The sequence below is a fragment of the Capricornis sumatraensis genome, chromosome 15 (genome assembly GCF_032405125.1).
Source record: "Capricornis sumatraensis isolate serow.1 chromosome 15, serow.2, whole genome shotgun sequence".
Lineage (NCBI taxonomy): Eukaryota > Metazoa > Chordata > Mammalia > Artiodactyla > Bovidae > Capricornis > Capricornis sumatraensis.
The window spans coordinates 22,030,394-22,057,539 of NC_091083.1; the positions used below are offsets into that span (position 1 = coordinate 22,030,394).

Genomic DNA, 27,146 nt, shown 5'->3' on the forward strand with positions numbered 1-27,146 from the left:
AAGACGGGGACATTGTAGGAAGAGGCACACTCTTGGGGAAATGTGCGTTAGTTTTCCTACCCAGTGAGCGTGGCCCAGGCATTCAGCGATTGGAAATCTTTGCGGCTGCTCTTCTGTCTGCGGTCGTTCCTTATTGATGGGGAAAATCAGGTGATGCCTGTCTGGGACTGTCTGTGTCGTCCTTTGCTCAGAATCCAGGCGGGCTCAGTTCCAGGCATTCTGAAGTCGGTCCATTGCCAGGAAAGCTGTGGGTGCTGAGAGGATTCACCCGCAGCTGTAAAGTTTGCAGTATTTCTTTTCATTCACGCTCACTGAAGAGAGAGCTTCACTTGTATTTGCCCAACACATATTATTGTCATTTTACGTTTCCTCAGAGAGTTTCCCGCTGAAGCCTCACATTCTGTGTCCTGTCCCGCCACCATCCCCACCTCCATACACTCTGTCATGTCAGTGGTAAGTCTGTTTGTCAGAAAACTCTAATTGCTTTATGTGTGAGAACATTAAACTACGATAAATTTATGTACGCAGCTGCTCCATTACTGCAGAACAAGTTTTATCTCCTAATAAATTGATGTTTCTTTTTAGTGTCAACTAAAACCAAAATTTACACCCGAGGAAGTGAACCTTAACATTAAATAATTACTTCAATGCCACTCGTGGTAGGAAAGGGCCTGCACTACCCAGCTCTAAAAAGGCTGGAGCCAGGGAAATGGTTTTTTCCTCTGTTAATTGTTTCTTGAAAGCATAATTGCACAATGGCTTTAATTGAAATAGGAATGGAAGCTCTGCCCTTTTAAAGCAGATACTGTAAATAGTGTCATCACTTGGTATGAGTTACGCCATCAGGGAAAAGACTAAAAGGTTTATTTATGTTGAAGGGTTAGGGGGAAGGAAAGAGATTTGCTTTGGTGGTTTGTCTGCAGTTGCATTTAAGATAATGGGATAGATGCTTAAAATTCACTGGACTTTGATTAATATTTAATTCATCTTTTCTACCAGACTTTGAATTCAACCAACTACTAATAAAAGACAGAGCTTGGACAAAGGGCTCCTATAAATTTGACTGATTTTAGAGGATCCACATTAAAATGGCCAGAGGCTAGTGTTCTTATTTTTGTGTTTCTCATACCTCAAATGTAGTGCTCTTTTAGGAATAATATACATTAAAGACTTTCCTTGGTTGATCCCATGTGGAATAAATAAGGAGTAGTTTTATGTTTATTTATTTTTTTTGAATTCAACTCTTTACGGTGGGTTTTCTTAAATTGAAATATAGTTGATTTACAATATATTAGTTTCATGTGTACAGCAAACCGATTCAGTTATATTTATATATATATATGCATATGTATATTCTTTTTCAGATTCCTTTTCCTTACGGGAAAAGAATATTATTTTTTTATTATTTTATTATTACAGAATATTGAGTAGAGTTCCCTGATATACAGTAGGTCCTTGTTGTTTAATTTATGTATAGCAGTGTGTATTTGCTAATCCCACCCACTTTAGGATGGATTTCTGTAGGGGGAAGAAACTGTTAAGACAGGGTTTACAAAGGTTGGGCTGTTCTTTCTATTTTTCCTTATTTAATCCCCATAGTGAACCTGCAAGGAAATTCCCACTTCACAGAAGAGGTTTAGACAGTTTGTCATCTGATTCAATTTACACAACTGACCAGAGATGGAGGAACCCTGATAGAACCCTGCTCTCTGCTTTCAAACCCTAGGCTACGCTCACCTCTAAAAAGCCCCCTTTTCCCTGGATCTGACAGATTGTTTCCAGATCACACTGAGGGCTGCTTCTGCCACAATCGATGGTGGGTGGTGTGTGGAGGTCTCAATGCCTAAAGAGTGAGAGCCCTGCGAATACATATGCTTGCTTTAAATTCATATTATGATCTGAAGGTTTATTATATATACATGTGTGTGTGAAAGAGAGAGAGAGAAATCCCGTTTGAGTCTGGCACAGATGCGAAAGCTTTTTCTCCAATTTCTATTCATCAGGAAGACAACAGCAACAACAGAATGTTACGACATGGGCCAACCTGGCATAGCCCTGGGCTAAGAATCTGTATATTTGCATCGTCTTGAATCCGCCGTCTCCTAGTTTGTTAATAACCTTGGCAGGCCATTTTATCTCTGGGCCTCAATTTCTTCTTTGATAAAGAGCAGGATCTCAAAGCTACCTTATGATTTGAGTGTTCTTCAGTTCTTCTTTTAAAGCAGTCCTGTGATGGTAAACTAGAGTCTGCGGTATAAAATTTGTTTGAGCGTTGGCTGTTCATTCCACACTGTGTAAGAAACACTTATGATTTCCTTTTCTTTGCCTTAACCTTCCCACCCAGTGTCTGAACTAGAAGACAGGAAAGCCAGACAGTCCAAGGACAGCCTGGATGTTGTTCTGTGGCAGTTCTACCAACTATCTGGGAAATGATTGAATATTCCTTTTTTAAAAGCTGGGTTTGTTTTTTAAATGGCATTTGAATCAAATGTTAAATGCCATGATGGAGATCAGCACACACCCAAACACTTAATTGAACAATCTGTGTTGTCCTGGCTCTAGCATTTTGGAAGAGTTCTGAAGTTGATGACTTTATTTTATTTGAAAGTCTCTGTTAGCTACAGGGAAATTTTTTCAAAGTAACTGAAAGATCCTGTGAAAAATCTCATAAAAAGCATGTTGGGTCTACAGGGTAAAATTAAAGGATTTAACTAGATATCTTTCTTCATCTTCCAAAACAAAATCTGATCTTGATCCTCTGTGAAACCATTTTAGGTAAAAAACAAAAACAAAAACCATTATGATATTTAGTTGGCACATTCATTTGGTGCCAAATTTCTAAAAATTTCTTAGTACTATAGATAGATAGCTATAGCTATAGCTATATATATATTCTCTAGAATCTTGTGTTTTCTTGTATAAGTAATACATAGATCACAGTTAAACTCATTTTACAGTATTTGCAGTCTACTTTTACTGTTAAGCTAACTATAAAGATTTAGAATTATTATATCTTTGCTTATATGAGCTATTGTTACTGTATCGTGGTCTTGTCTGGCGCCAACTCCTTGGTCAGAAACATAGCCTCCGATTATAGGATTGCTCCTATGGGAAAATGTGATTCACTTTACGATGTGGTTTTTAGGAACACACTGTGGCAAAAAGTTGAGAATGCCTGCCTTTTTTAAAATGTAAGCTTTTCAACCCTTTCTACCATCAGTTGGAGGTTATTCATGGATTGAATTTGACTAAAGTCTCAGAGCACGCCCCCTGCAAGTGGATACAAAAGGGGTAACAAATGCATATGTCAAACTTAAGCTTTAGTTGGAAAGTTTGGTTTCCCCAGGTGGCTCAGTGGTAAAGAATCCACCTGCCAATGCAGGAGACTCAAGAGATGCGGGTTTAATCCCTGGGTCAGGTCTATGTCTGACGCAGGATACAGCATGCTTGGGGCTGGTGCATGGGGATGACCCACGGAGATGTTATGGGGAGGGAGGTGGGAAGGGGGTTCATGTTTGGGAACGCATGTAATAATTAAAGATTTTAAAATTAAAAAAATAAAAAACTAATAAAAAATAAAAAATAAAAAAATAAAAAAATCCGTGGGTCAGGAAGATCCCCTGGAAGAGGAAATGGCAACCCTCTCCAGTATTCTTGCCTGAAAAATTACATGGACAGAGGAGCCTAGGGGGCTATAGTCCATATACACCCATGTTTTGAATGAGAGTTTTACTTAAAATGTTATCAAATAAAAGATTTTCTGTAATGCTGAACAGCTTGATCTTCCAAACACAGATTATGGTCATCGTTACTGATAAATCCTGGCTTTTCTCTTAAAAATTCAAAACCTCGTTGTCCTTTTGTGCTCCTTTTGTTCATTAACTAGATTTACATTATTGGTAAAAAAAAAAAAAAACTTTAAAGTGATATTTTAATTGCTTCTAAAATCCTGAGATCTTAGTTGCAAGATTAAAAGGACAAAAAATAAAGCTTATTAAGTTTGGGGGGGTCTTTTTTTTTTTGAAAGTGCTTAAATTAATTGAAGTTGTCCAATCAACTTTTTTTTTTAAGTCTCCTTCATAATAATATCCATTAGGACTTAGAAGTTACACAAACTGAGTAACTCATCTGTAAATAAATACTGAGAATATAGTGACTGGTAGCCTTCATCAGGAGAGGGCACATACTAGACTCTTTCTTGTACTCTCTTCTTGAGAAGCATTAACCAAACTCTTGGTGGAGCATACTTGATAACAGATATTCAGCTAACATCAAGGAAATGAGAAGTTTAGAGACTTGGACCTAGGATACTCAAGACAACAGTATATCAGAGCTGTCATGTTTAATTCATTCAAACAAAATTTTAAGTTACTCTAAAATTTCTTTCAATTAGTGACACCTTAGCTCTCATGAAAGGAGCTAGATTGACAACCCCTGAGGACACTCTACTTTGTCACCAGCACAGCAGCAGATGCCACCTGCCAGCAGTCCAGGTATCACAAGCCCGAGGCCCAGCCTGAAGGGAGCAGAGAGGCTAGTGCTTGCACCCGTGGGGATTCCCTGCAATGAGCCTTTAGCAGCAGAGCCTGCCAGGTGACTTAAGGTGCTGCTCAAACTGGGCACATTTTTATATCATGAGATTCCCCCCTTCATAAGCACAATCCAGCCTTCCTTTTTGCTTCTCTATTGCTGCAAAAAGTAAACCCACTCCTTTCCTAACAATATTTGTTGGATTTATCGTATATATTCATCCTTCTCTTTCAACATGTTTTTTCTGTATCTGATCCACTGTCACGGCTTAAATATGCATGGCATGTGTTGATGGCAGCTGATATTCCCTTCAAAATCACTTCTTTCCTGAGCTACAAGACCAGATGTATAACCTACTCCATGCCTCTCTCAGAAGTCATTGTTTTCAGTGTTTATCAAGTGCCTGGGTAACATGCTTTCTTAGACATCATCTCACATTATTTGCATACACTTATTATTAGCCAAATTTTATTTCTATTAGAAGAGTCAGAATGAATAACTACTCAAACTAGGGAAAGAAAGTCTAGGCTTTATAGTCCACACTCAATAGAGTGGTCATTGTGGACGTCTATGCACTGTCGTTAGTGAAACAAAATTTATTCTTGTAGGAGAATTGACCACGAGATTTCTAAAAATTATTGGAAGCAGTTCTTCAAAATAGTTATTAAGATGAAGTTTGAAAGCACTCGCAAAAGTAAAAGGTATATTAGAAAGTTGAACGAGTAATTTTAATTGGACATTAAATATATCTCAGAGTTTATTGGTAGCTAAGGCAAAAAGGACAGCATGAAAACCATCCTCTATGACAAAAGGAAATGTATGAGTTTATTTGGAGAAATGTTCTCATTAGCACTAAGTTCCAGGAGTCATTTTTAACATACCTACTTGTAAACGAGAAATTGCATAGCAAAATGACCATTTTCAATGGAAGGGTTCTTTGAGATTTATTAATGTTTTTATTATGATCAGTTGTGCAATAAATGGAAAGATATGAGGTCATATATAGGAATACCTTCTCCAGTGTTATATATTAGGAGTAATTTCTCACATATATATTTTCTAAAATTTAAAATTGTATGATGAATTGGCTTATGTTTGTATAGGGTTTATAAATATAGGCAGGTGGAGTCTTTACCACTGAGCCACCTGGGAAACCCATACATATGTAAACATATTCTTTTTCATTGTGGTTTTTTATAGGAAATTGAATACATTTCTCTGTGCTGTACAGTAGGGCCTTGTTGTTTATCTATATTATAAATACTAGTTTGTATCTACTAATTCCAAACTCTTAATTTATCCCTCCCCTACTTCATTTCCCCTTTGGTAACCATAAATTTGTTTTGTTTATCTCTGAGTCTGTTTCTGTCTTCTAAATAAGTTGGTTTGTGTCATATTTTAGATTCCACATATAAGTGATATCATAGAATATTTGTCTTTCTCTATCTGACTTGCTTTGCTTAGTATGATAATCTCGAGGTCCATTCATGTTGCTACGAATGGCGATTTAATGATGTCTTAAATTCAGCAAAATATAGTTATAATTGTATACTCCATGCCTACTTCTTATATTTTAGTACAGTTTGCAACACACAAAAAAAACAGACTATATTGATTAAAAGAAAAAAAAAAACCAACAGCTAGATTCTGGCAACAGAAGAGTAGTGGATCACTTCTCCAAGTTTTTGACATGTTATTGAAAAGACAGAAAATCAACTCCTTAACTGAATCCATGTTTGTAATAAACCCTAGTGATCTGATGGGAACAATTTTGCAAAATTTGCAGTAAGTTTCATATATATTTGTGTTTATCAAAAACACCTTCAAATTTATTAAATGTTCTGCAATTTACCTATCTATTCCATGGACTCCATACATCTTCACAAAGTTCTGTAGATAATGTCGTGCCAAGACCATGGAGATTACATTTTGATGTCAAAACAAAATAACATAACAGAACCCTATAGAAAAATGTTGCAGTGTCAGTAGAGGTCTATTGTAGCATAATGTCAAAACAGAATGTCAGCCAAAATCCATGGAGACACTATTGTGATATCAAAATGAAACAATATCAGTGCCAGTCTGTAGAGACATTACAAGATGAGAAAAGACAAAACAGTATCGTTGAGATCTGTGACTCCTGAGACTCAATGAAGCTTCATGTCAGGTTAAGTGCTTTGTAACAAACATGGGTGACATTTTGGTGTGTATTTTCTAAATCCTTCTTTTGCCACTCAAGAAAATATCCCAAACTAGTTCTTTAGTATAAATGATTGTGTTAGAAAATTGCTAATGCTTACATCTAAATCTATGTCAAAGTCTACGTCTACGTTCCTTCTGGCCTTCTGTTCTACTATACACATAATTAGTTCTGTTTGGTCTTGGCTTAGCTTCTCTGCACACCAGTACTTGGACATCAGTTGAACATAAAAATATGGGACAGGCGGCGTTACAATCTGCTTGTAAGGGACCATACTGGGCTTTAGCAGCTGCTTTGTCCCCTTTCTTTCTCCTCTGTCCTCAGGTGTAGCTGGCACTACCACTGTCTTGAGGAGCCTTCAAGCATCAGGGCTGGTTTTGAAATGTACAGTTGCATTCTCATGACCTTTGCCCCTCCCACTCATGGTTTAGTAGCACCGTGGCTGGGTAGTTGTTCGGTTTTCCAGCTCTTCAAATTAATTGAAAGATTTAAAAAATTCTGTGTTTATGGCAAATCTTTATTAAAATCTGTAATCATGTTACATTAGGGTTTTTTTTTTTTTCCTAAAGAAAGTTATTTAAATGAGTAGAGTGTCAGGTTAAAGTCTGTGAATACCAGATTAGACATAGAGAAGTGAAAATGTCACCATATAAATCACCTTATAAAGGTCAACGTTTTAGGAATCAGCGAACTAAAATGGACTGGAATGGGTGAATTTAACTCAGATGACCATTATATCTACTACTGTGGGCAGGAATCCCTTAGAAGAAATGGAGTGGCCATCATAGTCAACAAGAGAGTCCAAAATGCAGTACTTGGATGCAATCTCAAAAACGACAGAATGATCTCCGTTCGTTTCCAAGGCAAACCATTCAGTATCACAGTAATCCAAGTCTGTGCCCCAACTGGTAATGCTGAAGAGGCTGAACAGTTCTATGAAAACCCACAAGACCTTCTAGAACTAACACCCAAAAAAGATGTCCTTTTCATTATAAGGGACTGGAATGCAAAAGTAGGAAGTCAAGAAACACTGGGAGTAACAGCAAATTTGGCCTTGGAGTACAGAATGAAGCAGGGCAAAGGCTAATAGAGTTTTGCCAAGAGAACTTACTAGTCATAGCAAACACCCTCTTCCAAAAACACAAGAGAAGACTATACACATGGACATCACCAGATGGTCAACACTGAAATCAGATTGATTCTATTATTTGCAGCCAAAGATGGAGAAGCTCTATTCAGTCAGCAAAAACAAGACTGGGAGCTGACTGCGGCTCAGATCATGAACTCCTTATTGTCAAATTCAGACTTAAATTGAAGAAAGTATGGAAAACCACTAGACCATTCAGTATGACCTAAATCAAATCCTTTACAATTATACAGTGGAAGTGAGAAATAGATTTAAGAAACTAGATCTGATAGAGTGCCTGATGAACTATGGACAAAGGTTCATGACATTGTACAGGAGACAGGGATCAAGACCATCCCCAAGGAAAAAATATGCAAAAAGGCAAAATGGCTGTCTGAGGAGGCCTTACAAATAGCTGAGAAAAGAAGAGAAGTGAAAAGCAAAGGAGAAAAGGAAAGATATACCCATTTGAGTGCAGAGTTCCAAAGAATAGCAAAGAGAGATAAGAAAGCCTTCCTCAGTGATCAGTGCAAATAAATAGAGGAAAACAATAGAATGGGAAAGACTAGAGATCTCTTCAAGAAAATTAGAGATACCAAGGGAACATTTCATGCAAAGACGGGCTCAATAAAGGACAGAAATGGTATGGACCTTACAGAAGCAGAAGATATTAAGAAGAGGTGGCAAGAATACACAGAAGAACTGTACAAAAAAGATCTTCATGACCCAGATAATCACGATGGTGTGATCACTCACCTAGAGCCAGACATCCTGGAATGTGAAGTCAAGTGGGCCTTAGGAAGTATCACTATGAGCAAAGCTAGTGGAGGTGGTGGAATTCCAGTTGAGCTATTTCAAATCCTAAAAGATGATGCTGTGAAAGTGCTGCACTCAATATGTCAGCAAATTTGGAAAACTCACCAGTGGCCATGGAAATGGAAAAGGTCAGTTTTCATTCCAGTTCCAAAAAGGCAATGCCAAAGAATGTTCAAACTACCACACAATTGTACTCATCTCACATGCTAGTAAAGTAATGCTCAAAATTCTCCAAGCCAGGCTTCAGCAATACGTGAACCATGAACTTCCAGATGTTTAAGCTGGTTTTAGAAAAGGCAGAGGAACCAGAGATCAAATTGCCAACATCCGCTGGATCATGGAAAAAGCAAGAGAGTTCCAGAAAAACACCTATTTCTCCTTTATTGACTATGCCAAAGCCTTTGACTATGTGGATCACAATAAACTATGGAAAATTCTGAAAGAGATGCGAATACCAGACTATCTGACCTGCCTCTTGAGAAACCTCTATGTGGTCAGGAAGCAACAGTTAGAATTGGACATGGAACAACAGACTGGTTCCAAACTGGGAAAGGAGTACGTCAAGACTGTATATTGTCACCCTGCTTATTGAACTTCTATGCAGAGTACATCATGAGAAATGCTGGGCTGGATGCAGTACAAGCTGGAATCAAGATCTCTGGGAGAAATATCAGTAACCTCAGATATGCAGATGACACCACCCTTATGGCAGAAAGTGAAGAAGAGCTAAAAAGCCTCTTGATGAAAGTGAAAGAGGAGAGTGAAAAAGTTGACTTAAAGCTCAACATTCAGAAAACGAAGATCATGACATCCGATCCCATCACTTCATGGCAAATAGATGAGGAAACACTGGAAACAGTGGCAGACTTTATTCTTCTGGGCTCCAAAATCACTGCAGATGGTGACTGCAGCCATGAAATGAAAAGACGCTTACTCTTTGGAAGGAAAGTTATGACCAACCTAGACAGCATATTAAAAAGCAGAGATGTTACTTTGCCAACAAAGGTCCATCTAATAAAGGCTGTGGTTTTTCCAGTAGTCATGTATGGATGTGAGAGTTGGACCATAAAGAAAGCTGAGCACCGAAGAATTGATGCTTTTGAACTGTGGTGTTGGAGAAGACTCTTGAGAGTCCCTTGGACTGCAAGAATATCCAACCAGTCCATCCTAAAGGAAATCAGTCCTGAATATTCATTGGAAAGACTGATGTTGAAGCTGAAACTCCAATACTTTGGCCACCTGATGGGAAGAGCTGATTCATTTGAAAAAACCCTGATGCTGGGAAAGATTGAAGGCTAGAGGAGAAGGGGATGACAGAGGATGAGATAGTTGGATGGCATCACCAACTCAATAGATGTGAGTTTGAGTGAACTCCGAGAGTTGGTGATGGACAGGGAGGCCTGGCGTGCTGCAGTCCATGGGGTCGCAAAATGTTGGACATGACTGAGCAACTGAATTGAACTGAACTGAACTGATATAGGTCAAAACGTTCTTTTCCACATTTTAAATGATTTGTCTGGAATTCAATATTATTGATTTTTTTTTGTAATTTGAAAAATCCCTGAAATTGAGAAAGAAAAAGTCAAATGAAAGAAAAGAAGCTCTTCTATGAATACTATGGCAACAAAAAAAAAAATATTCTTTTCTCATTCAGCTACAGTATAATTCTAAAATGTATAAATATTTAAGCAAATGATACAATGGAGTTTCCATTAACTAGAAGTCAATTAAGCAGATCCACAATTAGCCAATGAGCATGCAAATTGCCCTTTTTAGGAGAAAGAAATAGGTGCATAAGAAGTGCCATTACGGAGAATTTGTTTAAAAAAGAAGAAAAAAGTTAGAAAGGTGAAAGAGCTTTGGGGGTAATACCTATAGTCAATAGAGTACGATTCAGCTCAATTTCTTCCCTTTTTTCTACTCAGAGTAGTCAGTAATCAGAGCTAAAGGCCATGAGACTCTTAAAACTTTTTAAAAAGTTAAATGATACTCATTTTTCCTTCTTTCAAAGATGATAGAGACTTCAGTGCTTTCTCTAAGGATTTTTGAACATAAGGATTGAAACATACAAAAAAAGGTTTTGATAAACTTTTAATTAATCAGAGTATGGACTGGTTCTTCTAAGACAATGATTATTTGAGATCTCATGATAGGTTTTTTGTGGGGTTTCCCTGGTTGACTCAGTGATAAAGAGCCCACCTACCAATGCAGGGTTCGATCCTAGGGTTGGGAAGATCCCCTGGAGAAGGAAATGGCAACCCACTCCACTATTCTTGCCCAGAAAATCTCATGGACAGAGGAGCCTGGTGGGCTACAGTCCATGGGATCGCAAAAGAGACACTACTTAGTGACTAAACAACAACATTCCACATTTTATTTGCTTATATTAATTCATCTGTAGTAGCCATAAGACTATGCTCTTACCTGGACAATGATATCAGCTTCGTGGTGACATCTGTGGAGTCTGGAGCTGTATTCTAAAAGTATGCTCTGTAGCTGGGGCACGATTGCACAATGGGAAACTCATGACACATTCTTTGTCATGGGTACCAGTAGAATGCTTTTAAGAGATCCAAATGGGAGCTGGTTACTCTTGGGCAGGACAGTTAAGAGTGGATCCCAGAAAATACTGACGTAGAGGATTAAAGATGATAAATCATAACCACCAGTGGGAGTAAACCTTTATAATAAACATAAAGCCCAACTGTGAATTTCATCACATGTCAAAGAAAGGAAAACCGTTTTGAATGTTAATGTCAGAACATGTGTTTAGGGGAGAAAGTTTGAGGATTTGGGTAAATCATTAAAGTAGGATTTACTTATATTTGGAGCCTTGCAGATTACAAGGGCAATGCTTTAAAAACGGAGTCTCCAAGTTTATATATATATGTGTATATACATGTGTTATACATATGTATAACACAAATAAAAATATAAGCATAAAACATAAAAGCATCATTAATGATGTCCACCATTAATTCCAAATCAATATAGTCACACATTTTGTGCTTTCTCATAATAATTCAGCTAACCATGGAATGAGAAGTTCAATTGATTGACATTTTTGTCTCATTTATTTCCAGATAAATAATTTGTAAATTAGGTCATGGTCAAACCATGAATAGAAGAAGAGTAAATTGTTAACCAATAATTATGAATTTAACTCAGAGCACAAATAGAAGTAAAAAAAAAAAATTACCAGTCAAAAAAAATTCTAATGCTCTTTAAAATGTTTGAAAATAATAGATGAAGACTCTCTATCTGGGCCCATCCAGTGTTCTGTTTTTTAGAAAATGAATAAATTTATGTTTCTACTTTTATTTTAGGCATCAAAACCTTCTAGAGTTAGGCACTCATGAAGCCTACAGACATTATATCTTGTTACATTATTTTCCACTTTAAGTCATTTCAGAAAAGCCATATAGAATTTAACCATTATTTAGAATTATGAGCATTAAGCACTGAATTGCATTAGAATTTTTATCTTAAAAAAATCTTAGTTTTATATAGTATTTTGCATTTATGCTGTCATTAAAGACAGAGAATGCAAAAACAAAGACAATGTTAGTCTTAAATTCTGTGTAATCATTTCATGATTAAAGAATTAAAATAATGGTTCTATAATTAGTTTCTATGCTTGTATGATAAAACCTCTGTAATGTGAAAAAGAACATGATAATCGTTTTATTTTGTCATCAAAACCCATCAGGTTTTGTAATTTAATTTCCATTGCTTTTTTTATTTCAAATTTCCATAATATATTCCTGATTTTCACTCTACTTTTAGTTCTTCAGGGTTTTCGCCTGTAATATTAAAAATCCATTCACTCTTTATTCAGATACTCAAATGTATATTTTAGTTTGAAGCATAGACTTTAACTGTAGGTCACAACTCACTAACCTTTGTATTCTCAGTGGTTTTATTGAATGAATAGTATAATCCATAAACTTTCCTCAACTCTGTAACCCATTAGAATAACCTTACATGTCCTTGCCATTTAATAGACAGTTCAAGAAAATCACACGATTTATGAAAAGTGAATGCACTTTGGGCATTAACCCCAAATTATAACTGGTTCTTGCATTATGCAAAGAAAAATGACATATGTGGTTTCTTATAGGCAGTAACATTTTATTTTCAAGAGTGCGTTTAAATTCAAAGGTATACCTGGAAAACATTTTCTCTCCCATCATTTATTCGTGTAAAGCCACACGGAGCTGCCTGCTAGGAAGACTCCTGCCTGCAGGACTCTGCTTCTGTCTACAGCTCAGCACTCTTCTCTCACGGGGGCTTATGTAGGTTCAGTATGAATTTCTCCACCATCCTGGGGGTTTAGATTCTAACATTCACCCTCACAATATTCAAGGACCGTTTAGCAAGATTTATTAGAATAGGATCTCTTTGATAATTTTACATTGATGATTTTTTAAAGCTTGTTGAACAATATTACTTTTGATATGGAGTTTTACCATTTTGCCTCACTGGAGGAGTGACTGGAAGACTGAGCAACCCTTTGGGGTAGCAACCAACTTGGATTATTTCTGTGAAATTTACTAGTCAGGAGGAGCCACCTCAAGGCTCACAATGGAACGTCTTTTTTTCGTGTATTTATTGTTGGGTCCTGAAATTATGTATGTTTATGCGTGTGTGTATTCTTTGCAGCTGGAGGAATTCCCCTTGAAAAAAGTAAAGCTAAATTTTTCTCACTCCTGCCTGAACCTAGTGACAGGCTAATAAGGAAGAATGATGATAGTAATAAAAGGGGGCGAGGGGTACATTCCTGAGATTCTGCTGCTGATAAAATGATAGCCCTTTTACCGAATGACCACAGAGGGACTTGGGCTCGAGCCTTAGTCCCAGGTCTTTCTGATGGAGAGAGGTGACCCTCCCTCTGACGCATCACATCAGAAGCAGATGCAGTATTAACAGCTTTGGTGACCACCTTTTCAACCTAGAGAACAGAGCTGTATGTTTTTAATTTGTTATGATTTATTACACTGAAATTGGTGTGAAATGGACAACAAATCATAGCTGTCAGAATCTGAAAATGAATTTTATCAGCTGAGGAAAGTAAGTGCCTTTGGGATTTGCATAAGTTTCTCATAATTCTTTTCATATTACAGATGATGAGTAAAACTGTGAAAATAAACCTAAAATGACGCGATATTTCCCAGGTAGCTAATTTCACATGTACACATAGACATATATAAATATAGCCATTTAGTCTCACTGTAGACTTTCCCTGTAATTCAAGGTGATTTGTACCTACCCATAGAAATATTTGTCTAAAATCCTTAGAGTAAACGTTAAGACTGTTACATCTCATAAATATCTGGGATTATCTACAGAAAAATGCGAACATTATATTATAACAAGGTATTCACCAACTTTATTTTTCCACTGTACAAACTTGGAAGAGAGAATTTATGCCAGTATGAAAATACGAAGACTGAAGAGAGATCTATCCTCAAATTTCAGATGTTATAAATACCTTTCAGCATCACACAAAAAAAACTGCCCTTGTTAGAAACTAACTTTGCATGCATAATTAATTTGAGCACCACATTCCTACTTCATAACCAGAAGAGAAATTGAATTCAGGTGTTTGGTGAACATATGGAGAATTTACTGTGAATTTATGACCTGTGGTTTGAGTGTAAAACCCCAAGATACTTGCTGATAAAACTTAATGAAGCTTGCGCAGAGGAGCTATTTTTATTTGTAGTTTGGTAATTGATACATTTCTTGGTTTAACCCTCCCACCCTTTCCCCCATTCCTCATAAATCTTCCAGTCTGAGAGGTAAAGCCACAGCAGAAAGCCAGTTCTCTCAGCCAGGTTGCGCTAAGGCGTGTAGCTAAGCTGAAGTTCAGAGCTGGCTCTGTCATGGCATTTTAGCCTGCTCCTTCCTTCCCTTTTAATTTAGCAATTTATGCTTCCTCGCCTCCACAGGGGACAGGAGACAGGGCCTTGGGAGGAAGTGTCTCCAGGTTCCTCTAAGACAGGGTCCCCAGCCTCTGGGATCTAATGCCTGATGATCTGAGTTGCAGCTGATGTAATAATAATAGAAATAAACATGTATATTACCATACGTAAAATAGATAGCTAATGGGAAGTTTCTATATAACACTGGGAGCTCAAGCCGGTGCTTTGTGACAACCTAGAGGGGTAGGATGGAATGGGAGGGAGTTCAAGAGGGAGAGGATGTATGATTACTTATGGTTGATTCATGTTGTTGTATGGCAGAAGCCAACACAATATTGTAAAGCAATTATCCTCCAACTGAAAATAAATTTTAAAAAGAAAGAAAGGAAGTACACAATAAATGTAACGTACTTAAATCATCCCAAAACCATACCCTATCCAGGTCTGTGGAAAAATTGTCTTCATAAAACTGATCCTTGGTGCTGAAAGGGTTGGGGTGGGGACCACTGCTCTGAGAGAAGCAGAAGTTTTCAGAGGGGTGACACCACTTTGCCTTAAAGAAGTAAAGATGGGAGGCAACCCAGCTCATTGTTAAAATACAGGCAACACATTCATTGCCATTTAGAGGGGTTTTTTCCCCCTAGAATAAACATAGCTTCAGGGACAGGAACCTGCCACGCGTACCCTACCATCTCTGCTGCTCTGTCTGCCCCTAGGATTTCACAAAGGATGCCAGGAAAGAGAACGCATGACACGTGCCCCATTTTACCATACGGGGTGTAATGGGTTTAATGAGAAACCTGTGTTTGCTCACTAATTTACAGCAATTAAGAACTCAGATCTGACATCTGTAGATTATAACTACTTGTCTGGCGATTACAAGATCAGGAATATTTGATGGAATTGCTAATCAGTATGGAAAAATATCTGAGTGAGAATAGTGCTATAATTTACCTGCAGCCTCTGAACAGCATTGGTTCCTGGTCCCTGAGCCAGCATCCCTTGTTAGTTCAGTAACATCCCCACCCTCCAACACTTTAGTCATCCCTGTTCAAGAACTTGTTTATATCCACTTTATCATGCTGACAATCTGTCTGTTTGGAAAGGATTACAACTCTGTACATCCACGCGTGACATCACAGTCAGACATTGCTTAATGATCTGAGACGCTTGTGGTCATCACTGGCTGCCTGTTTCCATAGCTATGTGACAGGTCTGCCCTGCATATGTTTTTCCCAGTGTCACCGTTGGTCTGCTCCAGTCCTGGTGTCTGATTTAAGTGACATCCTAGAAATAGTTGAATTTTAGACTTGCCGTTGGTATGAATAAAGGGACTGAAAGATTTTCCTTTCCTAGGATGTTAGAATTAATGGAACAAGGGAGGGAAAGAAGCTTTAATTTTTCTCCAATGAAAATGTTTCCAAAAATAACAAGTAATCTTGCAGGATGGGTTGTTCCCATAAGGTTCTGGATCTTCAGTCTTTCCATCTGTGTAAATACTGAGGAAATCAATAAAAAGATACACTTCCCTTAAATAAGTCGACTAAAACCCAGGAACCTCACATGAAGGCTGAGTTGTTACCTGAAGACATTGCCAAGTCTTGGAGAATACAGACGTCAGCAGAACAGGATCTGAGTGTAAATGAATGGAATCCTGGAAGCTTTAATTTACTCTCTCCTTTCTAAATGTGCTGTGATGCAGACCATAATGAGGGTTCAGCATCTTAACCGCGGAATCCTAGGATCTGGAGAGGATAGGTCTTTGAAGTCCCGGCAGGTGGAGGAGAAAGAGTACCTTCAGCAGAAAAGTTGGCAGTGTTCCCCTCTGGTGTGCCCATGGAATGCCTGCGGGGAGGTGATAGATATGCACCAGGAAAATGCTTTCGGTGTGAAGCTGTATTGTTTCCACCATCTCAGATATAATTTGGAAATCGGCTTTTGCATTTTTTTAATTGAGAGAAAGAATAATATCTTCTTGCATCCCTAGTAACTGGATGCCAAGTACAGGTGTGAAATTCACTAGCATTTAGAATAGAATTTTGTACTTAGGCCAAAAAAGTAAATTGGTAGAGCTGAGAAGTATATAACAAAAATGAAGAGGCTGAAGGTATGAGCTGATATGGTTAACTAACATTTTTACTATGTACCTATTCTTTTGTAAATTGGGGATTTGAAGGAAATCTGCTGCATAGTGCATGCATGCTCGGTTGCTCAGTCGTGTCCCATCTCTTTGTGACCCTATGGACTGGAGCCTGCCAGGCTCCTCTGGATTTCCCAGGCATGAATATTGGAGTGGGTTGCCCTTCCCTTCTCCAGGCATCTTCCCAACTCAGGGATCACACCCACATCTCCTGCATTGGCAGGTGGATTCTTTACTACTGCACCACCTGTTATGTACTGAGTCCTTGGCAAATTAAGTAAAACCCATTTTAACCAGGAATATCTCCTTGTGGGTTGTGTGTGACCCACATCCTAGCTGGTTACCAGTCTCTGCCAGAAAGAGAAAACTAGAATGAGTCCTTGAGTTTAGTTTTACCAAACAACCTGGTTGAGGGGTCTGTTCTCACTACACTCTGGGAAAACCCCCACAATGCTGCTTTGACCTTATAAGGGCTGATTACAGAGAGCACAGAGTCAGAGTGGGGTGTGTTGGTGAAGTGATGGGGCGTTTGACAAGAGGAGTCATCCTAAGCCATTGGATAGACTTCCATGGGGTGTTTTTGGCTGTAACTGGTGTCGAGAGGAAAGCATGCTCTGTTGGTTGCATGCATTAAGATCTGGCAGTTACCATCTTTCACTGACATCTTGTACAGTTGTATTTACTTTGGGCAATTTTTCTCAAAGACCAAAACTTTGGAGTGACTAACTGTATAAATGGTAGTGGTGAAACTCATTCATAAGTAAGTTTCCTCTCTCTTCCTCTTTTATCCAACAGGCTTTGCAACAGGCAATATTTATTAGGTTGCAAGTGTCGGCAAGGCATAGTTCTGTGTGCCCTTCTAGGCCACTTGATATTTAGTTAGTGTTACAACCCCTTCGCATTGTCAAAGGGTGGTGTGGTGGTGATGGTGGTAGGGGATACTTGTGTGTGTGGAAGAGAGGAAGGTTTAGGGAATTTGTGTGTTATCTTTTGTGGTCACCAGGGGGAGACCCACGATGCAATCGCATTGCAAATCCCTGTTTGCATCACATCCACTAACATCCTACTGGCCAGATCAAGCCACACGGCTAAGGCCATCATCAATGGGTATCTGTTTTCTTGCTGAAGAGCAAGTTAACACAGACTCAGCAGCTTCAAACAGCACATGCTTATTGTATCAGTTTTCATGGGTCTGGAGTGTGACAACAGCTTAGCAGAATCCCCTGCTCAGGGTCTCATCCTGCTGCAGCCAAGATGTCAGCCAGCCTGTGTTCTCACCTAGAGGCTCCTCTTCTAGGGAAGCACCACTTCCTGCTTTTGGAGTTGTTGGCAGCATTCAGTTCTTAGAAGCTGTAGGATTCATGGTGGCTTTCTTCTTCAGTGCCAGAAAGGAGAGAGATGGACTAGCAAGATGGACCCTGCATTCTTACATAACCACATACATAGAATCATATCTATTTTGTGACCTTTACCATGCTTCTATGGATAGCAGCAAGTCACGGGCCTTGCCCACACCCACTTGTTTGAGTGTGACTTACTCACAAAGGTGTGAAGCCCAGAGACAGGGGTTGTGGGACACCTGAAAAGTCTATCCATTATAAATATTTGCTAACAATTTATCCGCTATGGGGATGTGACATACAAAATATATACATGCCAGAGGACAAGGATTATTGAGGAGTTGAAAGGAAAAAATGAACAGGGGCTGCAGTGTAAGGAAAGGCTTCAAGGAGGTGGAATTTGAATTCTTCGACTTCCTATTAGAAATGGAAAGATGGAAAGAGGAGAGGTTATCTCAGAAAGATTTGAGCAAATTTATCTCCTTTCTTCCCTGGGAGCCTCTCTTCTCTTAGAAACTAGAATCTTCTCCCCTTCCTGAGCCCCTGGGTCCATCCCGTCCCTCTGTCTAGCTCCTCTCTTTCCTTTCACGCTCTCCTTCCTTCCATAGGAAGGGAAGTGTGTCCCAAGGAGGTACCTCTTTGTCCAGAACCACGAGTAGTTTTTCTCCCTTGCCCTCTATTCCAGCTTTCTGGATTTCCCCTGCATAATTAAACATGCAAATGATAAAGTATTTTTAGTCCATAAAGAATTCATCAGTTATGTCACAAACGTGTCTATCTCAGCAAATGCTGATCTGAAAAGATAGGTCAGAACTCAAGCTTGCAGGCCAGTGTGCCATGGGTTAGACAACTCAGGAGCAGAGGCAAGGGTCCATGGACAATGCTAAGTGGTCTTTTTTCTTTTTTGATATTTGTTTCTTGGGCCTCTTGCTAGGGATCCAGTAGCCTTATCTGAGTGCAGTGAAAGTAAATAGACTAGAAGGGCAACATACAAGATAAGCAGCATCTGCAGAATATAAAGTAGAGATTACAAGCTAGCAGGCAACAAACATATTTTTTGTCTCACCTAGGACTGAAAAAATAAAACAAGCCAATGTTTAAAATTAGGAGGTGGGAAGACTGTAATTCTGACTTCTCTCTCAAAAAAACTTAGAAGGTGGCATCAGACCTGTACTCTTTCAGGACAATAATCTACTGGAAACAAGTAAGGGCCTCCCTTTGTAGACCAAGCATATTTCCCCCAATTGTCACAGCACAGTGGGTTTCCTTCACTCTTTAGTTAATTGCCCTGCAGGCATTGGAATTTGTCCCGACTATGAAGCCTGGCTTTTCATACTGTTCATGGGCTTCTCGAGGCAACAGTACTGGAGTGGGTAGCCATTTCCTCCTCTAGCATATTAAAAAGCAAAGACATCGCTTTGCTGACAGAGGTCCATATAGTCAAAGCTATGATTTTTCTAGTAGTCATATATGGATGTGAGAGTTGGACCAAAAGGCTGAGTGCTGAAGAACTGATGCTTTTGAACTGTGGTGCTGGAGAAGACTCTTGAGAGTCCCTTGAACAGCGAGGAGATCAAACCAGTCAATCCTAAAGGAAATCAACCCTGAATATTCATTGAAAGGACTTGACGCTGAAGCTGAAGCTCCAAAACTTTGGTCATCTGACATGAACAGCCAGCTCATTGGAAAAGACCCTGATGCTGGGAAAGATTGAAGGCAAAAGAGAAAAGAGTGGTAGAGGATGACATGGTTGGATAACATCATCGACTCAACAGACTTGAGTTTAAGCAAACTCCGGGAGATAGTAAAGGACGGAGAAGCTTGGCATGCTGCTGTCCATGGGGTCGCAGAGTTGGACACGACTTAATAACTGAACAATAACAAGTGAAGCCTGCAGGCATAGTTTTCCAAGCACTTGCAGCGCTTTCAAATGCATGCAGATTCCTGGGCCTGCAGTGGATGGATTGATTGGCTCAGAATATCTCAAGGTGAGTCTTAATCAGCATTTTTAAACAAACATTCTGGAGGATGAGATTCATATACAAGACCTGTGTAGTGGTGAGAGCCACGGTTATGAAGTTTTTTCCTCATTCAGGGCACCTAAGAAGACGGCTGGAGTACACACGTCTGTGCAGCATGGGTGGAGGATGGGCTCTGATGCTTACCTACAAATAGGACTGTGGCTGCATTTGGCATGGATTGGTGTTTTCAGCTACTTTCATTTGTGAAGCACATTACAGGAATCCAGTCTGAAGGTTTTAAGGCTTAGCACTCTGTGTGATCTACCTCCGATAGGAAAGGGTACATCCCGATGGTAATTGAATGGGAAAGATCTGAGTTCTGTCTAGGTCAAGGTTAGGTTGTACATGGGGTTTAGGGATCTCTATAGTGTCTGATCCAATGTACGCTTTCTTGATTCTGTTAGAATCTTATTTAGTTTAAAATACACACACCCATTCCCTCACACACACACACACACACACACGTACATGTGTGTGTGCATGTGTATAAACACCAACATGCTAAATGCTAGTGTTGAGTGTAAACTGTGTGGATTTTTTTGCACAAAAAGCATCTCTGATTCCTCTGCTTATGAGGGGGAATCAATTATAATTGATTGACTGACTGACATAAAGAGTTTTATTGTTTTACTCACCCATCTGATCAACTTAGGTGATATCTTTATTATATTCCTCACCAAAAAGTAATAATAATGAGCAACTTTAAGTTGGCGATGAACCCAAATGTAAGTTGATTGGGGTCTTCAGGAACTCATCACTAATGCTAATAAGCATTTTAAATTTCCTTTGGCCTTCTTGGCAGAAGAGGTAACCAAAAACTTTAGAAATCCAGATGTGAGTTATTGACGCTTAGGACCTGCCCCAAGAGGCAGAGCTGAGCAGTTGCAGTGTTACATCTCTGGAAGCCAGGGTCTCACCTGCAGGCTGCCGGCTGCTATCGCCCAAGGCTGCTTAATGGGCTCCCAGTCTTTGGGAACCTCCATCCATCAGGAAACCGCTGCCGCCTTCAACCCCCAGGTGCTTTGCTAGTCTCGGGCAGGTCAGTCCGCTTCTTCTAGAGCATAAGAAGAAAGGAAGCGAGGAAAACAGAGTGAAACAGTGGTCTCGCCAGCAGCTCAGATTTGGAAATAAGGTCGGAAATGACTTCCAGGACTTGTCTTATCCTGTGAGAAACATGAAGGTCACTAGAATTGAACATTAAGGACCCTGGGTCTACTTCCCTTGTTGGGAGACTGGATGTTCAAGTAATCACAAATAGTAAGAAGAGGTCTGTTTTCACCGATGGCTTGGACTTCATGGACCTAATAATTATGAGGTTAAAACTGTGCTACATGAAAATAAATAATAGGAAAATATTTTTACCTGGACTTGTGAAATACTTCATCAGGCAAGCCTCCTAAATCCCTCTACTAAAAACTGTGAAGTAGGACTTCTCTGATGGTACAGTGGATGGGAGTCCATCGCCAATGAAGGGGCCATGGGTTCGATCCCTAATCCAGGAAGATTCCACATCCTGCAGGCAACTTAAGCCCACGTGCCAGGACTTCTGAGCCCACACTTTAGGGACCGTGAACCGCAACTACTGAGGCCCTGTGCTGCAGTTCCTGAAGCCCATGTGCCGAGAGTCTGTGCTCCACAAGAGAAGCCACCACGATGAGCAGCCTGCACACCCCCAGCAAAGAGGAGCCCCCACTAACCGCAACCAGAGGAAGCCCGTGCACAGCACTGAGGACCCAGCACAGTCAAAACGGAAGAACGAAAGAACATTAAAGGAACACTTAGGGGATTCTCTGCTAGTCCAGTGGTTAGGACTCCCCCTTTACACGGCAGGGGACCTGTGTTTGATCTCTGTTTGGGGAACTAAGATTCTACAAACTGAGCTACCTGGTCAAAAAAAAAAAAAAAAAAAGCTGTAAAGTTAGCCAGGAACAAAAGAGAGTCACAGCTGGAAAGAGAGAGTGAGGTGAATGAATATTTACTCTCCAATTCTTTGTCTGAGGAATGTACACACATGCCTATACCTTCACAGTTTTGCCATGGAGAGTGAGGAGTTCTGTGGATTGGGCATTACACTGGGAAAATGTGTGGGCTGGGACAAGATAAGATGCTGTATATGTGACTTAAAAGCCAGTAGGAATAACAGCCTGCCAGGCTCAGGAGTGTGGAGGGGAAGTCTGAAGCAGTGGAAGGATGCCTCATGTGTCAAGTTGCACATCTTACAGACGCATTAACTTTCCATGTCCTCCAGCTGGTCAATCCCAGAGATTTGTCAGAAGAGAAACAAAGGGAAGATGAGTTCTCATTGCTGGGAAAATCATCAAATTGAATGAGTCAACCGGCTATTTAAAAAACTCTCATGAAATTAACAGAAACGTGAAGGTGATAGGAGCCCACCCAGGAGACGAAGTGATGAGAGACAATCCTGTCTTCTTAGAAGGTGTTCATGTTATGGTCCTCGATGTGATCATTTCAAGTTGAGATTTTTAAACCTATAGAATCCCTCAAAATTTGTGAAATACAAAGACCTATGTTTGAGAATTTTATGTTCTCTTCTCTGACACATTCTGTTTCTAGGCCACCCCTCACAAATGCCATTACCCCAGAAGCTGTGTGGCCAAGAGAAGTCAGATCCACTCTAAGTAACCAGGGCAATGTGTGTTCCATGAAGGGACCCATCCTTCTGTTGGCTGACAGCTTCCCATTCTGCCAGCAGCTTGGAGGGTTATATGTGATAAATACAAGACTTGGTTCTTGTCCTCAAGAAGTCTAAAGTTTCATTGGAAAACTGTATACCAAATGTGCTTGAGTAGCTGTTCGGATTGGATGTGATTTTGCGCTAGGGAATGGAATCAACCAAAAGCACCATGAGATTTAAGATTGATTTGTGTATACTCAGTCGCTCAGTCATGTCCAATTTTTTGGGACCCTGAACTCCAATACTTTGGCCACCTGATGCAAAGAGCTGACTCATTGGAAAAGACCCTGATGCTGGGAAAGATTGAGGGCAGGAGGAGAAGGGGAGGACAGAGGATGAGATGGTTGGATGGCACCACCAACTCAATGGACATGGGTCTGGGTGGACTCCGGGAGCTGGTGATGGACAAGGAAGTATGGAGTGCTGTGGTTCATGGGGTCACAAAGAGTCGGACACAGTTGAGTGACTGAAGTGAATGGACTGTAGGGTCCTCGACAGGCTCCTCTGTCCAAGGGATTCTCCAGGCAAGAATGCTGGACTGGGCGGTCATGCTCCACTCCAGGGGATCTTCCTGACCTAGGGATCGAACCTGGTTCTCCTGTGTTGCAGGCAGATTCTTTACTGTCTGAGAGCAGCTAGAAAATTCTGAATTCTAGTCTCACATTTCCCTACTGGCCAGGGAAAGACTGGAAACAAGTTACTTATCTTCTCTGAATGGCAGTTGATGTGTGTGTGTGTGTGTGTGTGTGTGTGTGTGTGTGAAATACTACCTTCTGCACCTATCTTATATGCTTTCTGTGAGGATAAAACAATTCAAAGTTATCAAATGAAGGCAACAATATTATTAACTTAATGATTCAATTCAACTGCCGCCTGAAGTTGTTTTTAAACTGTTTTTTATTTATGCTGTGAGTGTGAGCTTTTGTGTTTAGACCTCTGATAACTCATAAATAAGAACATCATATAATGGCATTATGTAAATAATACTGCATGTTTGTGAGGCTACAATGTATGGGGTTATCTCACTTGATTGTTACAACTGTGATATTTAGAACAGAAGGGATTCTCATGTGCACTTTCTGTATACAAAGAAGCCACAGCCCAGAGGCACTGTGTCTTATTCCAAGAAGGTAGAGGACCTTGGTATTTATGATTTTTCATGCAATGTCCTTTCTAAACTATTGTTGTTACCAACACCTTACCAGATTACAGAGAGGAAATGAGGCTTTTAAAGAGCTGTGTAAAAAAGGAATGTCTAAAAATACTGCTCACTGTCTTGAATATCTGCCTGAAATCACCTCCATAAGTCTTAATCATAAGAACAAAATGAACACATATTTGAAATGCCTAGATATGGTCTTAAAATTTCACTTCCTCCCAAACAGCACCATTTCACAGCAAGCTGCCATTTTTTCCCCTAGTAACTGCCATCCACAGATTGTATTTCTGAAGAGTGTTCATTGTTGCCTATTTTGTCTTTCAGCAACAGATCAACTCCTAGCAACCATGATCGGATACAGCGTCTCCGGCAAGAATTTCAGCAAGCAAAACAGGATGAAGACGTGGAGGATCGGCGACGTACCTATAGCTTTGAACAACCCTGGGTGAGTGTCTGGTGCCTCCACACAGTTGTAGGAAGTCCTACAACTTCCCTGCAGTAAAAGCCATTAATGGCTGTGACCTCAGACCTTTACAAAACGAGACGAGATGGAGCCAAATTCCTTTGACCTTTAGCATATTGACCTTTTTCCTCATTTCCTTCTGGGTTTCATCATTGCTAATTTCATTTTATATCTTGTTGCACCATCTGTCCATTACATAATAGGTTTCATTTGCCTGACGACAAGACAGAGCAGGAATATTCTGACTCGCAACTATGCCTTTTTTAAAGTTTACTAAATATTTTCTATATACATTTTTCTGAGAATCAGAGCCTAAATAAATTAGTTCTGGGTATCTATGGTGTATCTACTCTATACAAAGTACAGTATTTAGAGATTCTTGATTCTCCCCCATCCCCTCTATGTATTTGTTGAACCCTGCCATGTATCTTCCTGTAGCACAATTCCATTTCTTCCTCCCAAAGCCTCCAGAGTGGTCTTTCTACAGCAAAGCTTTGAATGGGCTTCTCAATGTCCCCAAGATAAGTCCAGATTCCACAGTCTGGCAGGCTAATTAATCCTCCCCAATCCAGCCCCAGATTTAAGCTCTGATCTTGTGTTTTGTCTTAGAGATGATAGCCCATGTGCGGATGTGAGGTGTTGAAGCAGATTTGGGGGTTCAAGATGATGGGAATTGTGAAGACTCTGAAAACTTGAGGGATAGAGTCAATTAGAAATGAGTAAATAGGCTGCTGGAGGCAGGAGAATCTAGCTGAAGTAATGTATTAGCTAAGTCTAGTCCACATGGTGGTGGGATCATAGCCAACAACACTTTAAGGGCTGGGAATAGAAAAATAATTATTTTTAATTTATTTTATTGAAATAAAGTCAATTTACAGTGTTATGTTCATTTCTGCTGTACAGCAAATGATTCAGTTATATTTATACATTCTTTTCACATTCTTTTCCATTATGGTTTATCACAGGATATTGAATAGAGTTCAATATAGTAGGACCTTGTTATTTAGCAAAATAATTTTTTAGATTAATTCCATGATGAGGAATGGCAAGAGAGACAAGGCAGGAAGTGAAGGAAGGCGAGCCTGGGGAGGATGCTGGTAGAGCACTGCCCCGGCTGGAAAGGTGGTCAGTGCAGCTCAGGGAGGTGCCTGAGAGGATGCTGGAGTGGGGGCGGGGTATCAGCAGTCTAGGATTATGAAGCCTAGGAGGCTGTGGTCAAAAGAGTGTGTTTTTGGAGTCTTGGAACATCTGGATGGTGTTGGGATCAAAAGTGTCCCATCCATGCATGTAAATTCCTAAAGCAGAGGAGTGATTAGGGTCCCAAAAGTAAATGAGTTCAGTTCACTGTGTCGGGAATATGATTACACTCAATATTTGGGAGAATGAGAAGGGAGAATGAGAAAAGGCTGACACAGAACTGAGTGTGGTCATATTGTAGGGAAGGAGAGACAAACATGGGAAGATGGTAGGAGCTTTCCATGCTAGTTGGAAAGTCTGAACATGGATGGTATCAGAACAGAATGCTGGCCCACTAGCCAGGTCAGAAAATAATTTTAATTTTTTTTCTCCAGGCATCAGCTGTCTTATTTGTAAACCAAGGGGATTACAGTAGCTGATTGAGTGTCAGTTACTAAACCTTTTGTTAGAATAAACATTTAAAAGGAAGCTGGGTGTGTAAAGCAGCCATCAGTAGAGCTCCTCGGTTGCATACTGAGGTTTCCGTGGACCCAGGTGACTGCAGCCACGGTTCAGAGCTTCTCCAAGTGTGGTCCATGGACCACCTATGAGAAGCCCTGCTCCAGAGTTTAGAGCATTGCTGAGGTCCTCTTTGGACCTAAAATCCAGCGTGGTTAGCACATTCCACACAAAGCCAGAAACCCATAGACATTATTATCTGGAATTTGGTGATCAAGTTGGAGTTTGCAGAACTTTCATTTTGTAAATGAAAGAAGGGAAAATTGGAGAAGTCATCCCAGTTTGAAGGACCTCACCTTGGCTCAGGTGAGAAAGATAGGGGCCTTAGAAGAGACAATATGAGAACTGCATCCTGGAAGAAATCAGCGGTAGCCGACTTTGAGAGTTTATAAAACACGTAAATACCTATGAAAATCTAATTGTCCTCTGCAACAATATCACTATTAATAATATGTAGTTTATTTTCCTAGATGGTAAGTAAAATGAGTCATTCCCACGTAGCAACAGGATGGAATTGTGTTCATTTACTTCTATTGTTTGGCTTAATGACTCAACCTAGTCCTGTTAGGCTTCTTAAAGCCGACCTCTTTGTGTTGTGGGATAAACATCCTTAACTATGCATATTTTCACAAAGGTGCTGAAAGGAAGAATGAGGCCAGTGCAACCTGAAGGGATAGGCATATGAAAATGGTTCTCGCACCCCCAGCTCTATAGAGCTCCAGCCCAGCAGGGGCAGTGTTGTGCCATTTTACTTTACCTGGGTGTGTGAATTTCCAAGCAGCATGTTTTATTCTAAAGTTAATTATTTAACTCATCAAATTTGAGTGTTCATTATGTTCTGTTTATTATTGTGTTTGGCTTGGGAAAACAAAGAAAGCAAGCCCGTAGACTCCTAGAATCAAGCTGATACAAAAGAAGAGATGCTGCATGCAGTCTTGACAGGGAAAAGAAGGGACATTTGAAGACAAAGGAACCACACCCAAGTTGGTTGTGGGTGTGCACAAAAAGCTTGAAAGAACACATCTTTTAAGTTGAAA

The 27,146-nt window shown here is 39.8% G+C and overlaps 1 protein-coding gene across 8 annotated transcripts in view; it reads left to right on the forward strand.

The window, feature by feature from the left end:
* The window catches only part of PARD3 (par-3 family cell polarity regulator), a 568,914-nt gene that overhangs the window by 525,828 nt on the left and 15,940 nt on the right, over window positions 1-27,146 (forward strand). For all 8 annotated transcript variants that reach the window (XM_068987362.1, XM_068987365.1, XM_068987363.1 and 5 more), the window contains one exon: window positions 24,276-24,396. In XM_068987362.1, coding sequence (XP_068843463.1) covers window positions 24,276-24,396 — 121 coding nt within the window. The remainder of the gene's footprint in view (window positions 1-24,275; window positions 24,397-27,146) is intronic.